At 40.7% G+C, this 6,189-nt stretch overlaps 1 protein-coding gene across 1 annotated transcript in view; it reads right to left on the reverse strand.

The window, feature by feature from the left end:
* Positions 1-1,939: 1,939 nt before the first annotated feature.
* Positions 1,940-6,189, reverse strand: part of slc15a1b (solute carrier family 15 member 1b) — an 11,467-nt gene continuing 7,217 nt past the window's right edge. The window contains exons 15-23 of the mRNA XM_076297541.1: positions 5,855-5,936; positions 5,580-5,696; positions 5,145-5,273; positions 4,681-4,727; positions 4,364-4,471; positions 3,792-3,906; positions 3,257-3,397; positions 2,840-2,947; positions 1,940-2,185 (exon numbers count right to left, since the gene is read on the reverse strand). Coding sequence (XP_076153656.1) covers positions 1,940-2,185; positions 2,840-2,947; positions 3,257-3,397; positions 3,792-3,906; positions 4,364-4,471; positions 4,681-4,727; positions 5,145-5,273; positions 5,580-5,696; positions 5,855-5,936 — 1,093 coding nt within the window. The remainder of the gene's footprint in view (positions 2,186-2,839; positions 2,948-3,256; positions 3,398-3,791; positions 3,907-4,363; positions 4,472-4,680; positions 4,728-5,144; positions 5,274-5,579; positions 5,697-5,854; positions 5,937-6,189) is intronic.

The raw sequence follows: 6,189 nt of genomic DNA on the forward strand, positions 1-6,189 counted from the left end.
TAAAGCTCACTCGAGATGATATAATTCTTTCAGGTCTTTGAGATTTTTGTTATACTTTAACTTTATGTGAGGAGGACCTTGAATGACATTACTCATGTAATAAAATTAAGCACATATGTCCATCTTTTAGTACGGAACTCAAATTTAAAGGTAGGCCTACACTATGCAAGATTTTCACCTTTACAAAGCCAATTTGATGGTAAACCAACTTGTAATAGGCGAATCGTTTACCTAGAATAGCTATACAGCATAGACGTTGCGAGTCGCTACCGAGTCGAAAACAAGCCATGGAACTTTACTTCAAGAATGCCGGCTTGACAAATCTCGCGAGAATTGTAAAACATTATTTTGTAAGTAGATATAACTCTCTGGAGATGGTTTTTGCCTGTTGTTAATCCTTCAGTTCCACAACAAAGCATTTTCATTGTGTACAGGGGGGATAAGTCACGAGAAGTTTGCTATTTACAACAGCAGGGTGAAATATAAATATATCACGACTCTAGAGGGAGCTCTACAGTCACCAAAAATACCTAAACCTGCAACACAATGTAGTCATTTTACTTTAAAATAATGGCTTCAAGTTCATTTAGATGACACAGACTCTTTAAAGGAAGAATTATGTCTTTGCGATGCACAACACCGTAAAGCCAGGTATTGCTCTGTTTTTCTGCATTTAACTCTGTTCCATACCAAACATGGCCCTTTTGTCAGTTTACGACAAATTGGGTACCCTTACCATTAAATAACCCAATATGTTGAAAATGGATAAAAAGGGAATTCCTACATTGTATTGCTTTAAAGTATAAAGTATTTAAAGTATTCTTCTTTTGTTTTACTTTCTGTGCTACTAACTTAATATAACTTAATGTATAACCACATGTATGGTTTCAAAAGTCAACTGAAGACCCTTTTCGTCAATCAGCTACACTCCTGAAAGGCATTTCATCCCAAACCCTTATCTCCTCCTTGCTCTCTGGTACTGGTGCCAGGTATATGTTTTTTTTTTTCAGCTCCCACCGTCGACTTCAAGGCAGTGCTGCCTGGAAGGCATAGGGTTAGGCTATGGTTAGGGTTAGGTATGGCAGTGCTCCCTTGAAGTCTCAAAATACCATCAAGCATAACTTCATGGGGCTCAATGATTTATGTCCTTGAACAGATGTCTGCTTATAATGTGTATTGTATTGTGAGCACTGATGAATAATTCAAACGAGGACCATAAAGTTGTATCTGAGTCGTAATCTTTATTTGAAGTGCTTGCTCACGAAACATTCTTTTTGCCCTCAGGTGTTTTAACCTGTAGTTCTTTGGTCTGTTGAACAATACAAAAACACAATAACACTGCAAAATAATAACCAACCAATAACACTACCAGGAACATACAAGATGTTGGAAGGGTCTCATGTATGCCCTTTACAATAATATACAATTAAGAAACGGAAAAAAACAAAAATAATATGGTCGTACAAAATTATTAATTACAAAACATTTACAATATTAAATTAAACGTTTCTTTTTTCTAACAACCTGTCACTCATGATGCATGCTGCCCTACTTTCAAAACCACAAATCTACCAGAGATCTTCTCAATGTCCGTTTCATAAACTGTCTTTCACTGTGTTAATGCTAAATATCAGTTCATAATATTCAATTTGATAAATAGCTCTTCTCCTTTGTGATCCAGGCATTAATATGTGTTAGCTTACAAAGGCACCGGGGAACAATATGGCCGAATGTTGTCAATCTGACCCGCACACCAACACAAGGGGTGGCACCCTGTCCCTCAGTCCCTTTTCATAGATCTCTGTCCAGCGTGGCTCCTCCTGACCACTCTGTCAAGCTATACCACACGCAAAGAGGAGAACATCAAAGTGTAGGAAGCGAATGAGGAGTAGGAGGAAGAGGAGTAGAGGGAGGAAGAAGAGAGGAGGATGGAGGAGGTTTAGATCTTGGTTTGTTGGACATCCTTTGTCTCCTCTGCTTTGCCACCTTCCGAGCAGCTGCTGCTGCTGCTGCTGCTGCTGCTGCTCAGCGATCCTCTCTTCTTCTCGTCCTTGTCTTCCGGATCCTTCTCGACGAATTGGGCCTCGATCTCGGCCGGGTCCACGTACGTGTAGAAGTATGCCATGATGGAGAAGACCACGCAGACAGCCACCAGCAGGGAGGCGAACAGAATGTACTCGGCCCACTACAAAGGAGGAGACCATTGAAAGACATCAGGCAGGGAAGGCCATTAACAGTTCACAGGGCTTTAAGTAACACAATGTATAAATTCCCCTTTGCGTCCATTTCTGAAGTTGGCTACTGGGTACCAATTTAGTGATAAGGGGGTACCAAATTCGACTAATAATACCTATGAAAAGGGTCATGCTCGCAATCACAATGTGACAAAGTGCAATACCAGACCTAGCTTCCGCACATCGACAATGTCAGAGATTTCATTCTCGTTAATGTAAGTCAGTGTAGCATCAACATTTTATGTTAAGGTAAAAGAATAACATTGTGCTGCTTTCAGGGTTGCTCAGTGATAGAGATGAGTGGACTATAGCCATCAAAAGAGAATAACAACTCCAACAAATTTATATTTAATTGTATATTCTTATCCACATCCATATCTAACAGCTTAACCAAAGAAAGTTTGCATGTCTTGCATCGGAGAAAATCTCAGGCAAACATTCGAAATGAGTTCATTTGAATATTAACACTCATCACTGAAGATGACACCACATTGTGTCCTCGTCTGGCAGATCAGAGAAAGATCATACAAATACAGAGAGAGATCAGGCCTGACCCAGTCAAACCAAAACAGGAAGTTAAGTCAACTACATTCAACAGACATTACCTTTTCTGAGATGGTTGCTGCCTCTGCTATGATCAACACAATGATGTTGCCTACGGCAACAGTCAAGAGCCAACCAGCTTGGAGAACAGACTTCATATTGCTTGGGGCCTGGAGGGAGCATCAAAATAATCACTCAGATCAGGTAATCCAAAACACTGTTTATGGGATATTAGCATGTTTCTGCCCAGGTACAAATATCACACTACAGTACTTCATTAGTTTTGTACTGAATTACTCACACTTTTATTTATTTACACACTTTTAAGTATTTTATTGTATGAGCATAAATTAATTTGTCACTTCTAAGTTGTTATAGTTAATATGTGTTTTCTTGACTATGCATACGTCTGTTAAATGCAACATTATGTATTATACTGGAATGTGTCAAGCCATTTTAAACTCTTTGTCTCCCCCTACCTGTGAGTAGGAGAACTCCAGACCGGTGACGGAGAACACCACCTCTCCTGCGGTCATGAGGAAGTATTGTGGCAGCTGCCAGGCCATATGAATTACGTTGGGCAGAATCTCCATGGTCTTGGTGATCGAAGCCGCACATTCCTGAGGAAGACAACTAGGTGAGGCGCCTAAAAAAATCCCAAGTTGTGTTCAGAGATGGACATCCACTCATTCACTACTATAATAGTGAATAACTATATGGTGGGTATTCACTATGCAGGCCTAGGGCACAATAGTGTGCGAGTGCATACTCCAAACACAGCTCTAATCCTCAACTTCAAACTTGCATTTTCCTTTAAACTTCCACATTGCTCTAGTCTAATTTTGGGACATACTGTCTATCATACTATATAAGACTCTACTATAGGAACACTATAGAGGGTAAGAATATTATAGAGGTGTTACAGAACATCTTAGAAGTATAATATATATATAGAACTACTATAGAAATATTCTATAGTATTATTATGGTTCTTTTTCTTAAGGGCTGACTTACCGCACCACTGATGCTGAATGTGCTGGGGATGGTGTAAGTGACAGAGCTGCCAAAACTCAGGTCTTGGCTCATTTCACATGTGGCACCAGTTTGATCTAATATGGTGAATACCACACTGAGGAGACAAGAGAGATAGATCAGAGAAACCTAGCAGTATGTTATTATCCGCTACGGGCGTCACCCATCTTACATACAAATAAGCAACAGGAGCTAATCAACCCAGCCTCGCCTGTCACATAGGCATGACTACCATGTCTAGCATGACATCCCTTTAGACTCTCGGATTAGCTGTGATGTTATGCTAATGGTATTTCATGAAACACTGACATGTGAGTAAGTGCATGAGTAAGTGACTGACTGAAAAAGTGATCAACAAACTGGGTGAACAGACTAAATCACTGTGTGATGGTGTGAGTGAGTGAGTGAGGGAGTGAGTGAGTGAGTGATTGAGTTTGAAAGAAGGCGCAAAAGGGTGAGGTTAATAGTTGAGTGAATGAGTGAATAAGTGTGTTATAAACAGATTAATTAATAAAAATATGAATGAGGAGAGTGATGACATTAAACACACTTACTTGCCCTGAGGCACCAAGGTGTATGAGGAGATTGAATTGGTTGCGATGAACCCGAGGCCCTCTCCACTCCAAGACACATTAAGCCCCGTGTTAAAGGCATTCACAAACCTAAAGCAGTGGAAAGCAATATTTGTAACTGACGATGACAACCGTATGTCCTGTAAATGCAACACTAACTTTTTGTTTGTTTGTTTGTTTTCTTAAGTCATGGATTCACATTGACAACTGTGTCTCTTGTAAGTACACAGGTAGCCGCTTCGACAGTGGCACAGGTCAGGGTCTGATGTCTGTCTGTGACACACGGAGGACTTACTGACCTGACGGCATTCTTTCCTTCTTGAGGCTTGGACATTGAATCATTCACCTGACAAGAAACGACATGCAGATATTTCATTAGTCTGTCTACTCTAGCAGAAGCATTCAACACAGTTGTTGACAACCTATCAAGTGATTTTAAACCTCCTGTTACTCTCAGTGGATAATTCAATTAATTTTGAAAATCACAAGTGTTACTTGGAATAGTCCTCCAAACGTGTCAATTTTCTCTGTGTAAGAGAATGTGTCTATTTCTTTGTATGCTTTCATCATGATACATGCGGAATAAGGGAGTAGCATGATAGGTAACTTAGCATAGACATTTCCAGTGCATTATACTAATCTACAAGTATGTGTATATATATTATCTTCAAAAAAACTGTACACAAATACTGTATATATAGTATTTTTGTACAGTTTATTCTTTTTAATAATAGTTTATAGTAGTATCTTGGTTTGTACTTACTGTCTGTACATCAGTGGGGAAGAGGAGAACAGTCTGCCGCATGTGTGAAACCAAGCTGATGTTGTTATTCATAGAGCCCACAGTTACCAAAACATTATCCTTCTCTGTGGTAAGGTAATCCTCCATACCCTGAAGAGGGCAGAGTGGTGTTAGCTTTCAGACGTTCAAGCCTTTTATGCCACCTCTCCCCACTCACAGATACAGTCACGCTTACACTCACACACACACACACACACACACACACACACACATACACAAATGGAACATGCAACATGAATTAATTCTTTTGATGCCTGCTAAGACAGTAAATGGGATCAGGTGTATATATATAGTATATATATGTGTGTATGTGTGTGTGTGTGTGTGTGTGTGTATGTGTGTGTGTGTGTGTGTGTGTGTGTGTGTGTGTGTGTGTATGTGTGTGTGCAAACTTACAGCGTAAGCTGGGAGTGTGTACGCAGTCCCCTCGATGGTGCCTGTGACCTGGCTGTTCTGCATGTTGATGAGCTTCACTTGACTCTGGGTGGCGCTGGGAAATTTAGGCAGAGTGTTCTGTGAAGGAGAGACAAAAAAGTGTGAGAGGGATGTGATGCTGTGTGTGTGTGTGTGTGTGTGTGTGTGTGTGTGTGTGTGTGTGTGTGTGTGTGTGTGTGTGTGTGTGTGTGTGTGTGTGTGTGTGTTCATCCAAGTGTGTTAAGTGTGTATCTTACATCTATCTGGAGCTGAACAACACCAGCAGCAGCAAAGGCCAGTCCTGCCATCAACATGCCAACAGTCATCCTTTTCAAGGGCCTATGGAACACACACACACACACACACACACACACACACACACACGCACGCACACACACACATTCATTCCAATTCACTTCCAGTACCAAGACGTTCACAATTTTCCCTGTCCAGGAAAAGGTGTCAAGTCTACAATCCCATTTGACCCACAGGGTGGACACGGGCCTGGTGCCTAAGATCTAACTAGCACGAACAAAAAAATGTTCTGAAGGGCTAACAGTGTTGTGTGTTGTATCGTCTGATCTTACACACC

This window comes from Alosa pseudoharengus, unplaced genomic scaffold, assembly GCF_046254945.1.
Source record: "Alosa pseudoharengus isolate Yale_2024_CS ecotype anadromous, Long Island Sound unplaced genomic scaffold, YU_APseudo_1.1 YU_APseudo_1.1_scf_20, whole genome shotgun sequence".
In the NCBI taxonomy this organism is placed as follows: domain Eukaryota; kingdom Metazoa; phylum Chordata; class Actinopteri; order Clupeiformes; family Clupeidae; genus Alosa; species Alosa pseudoharengus.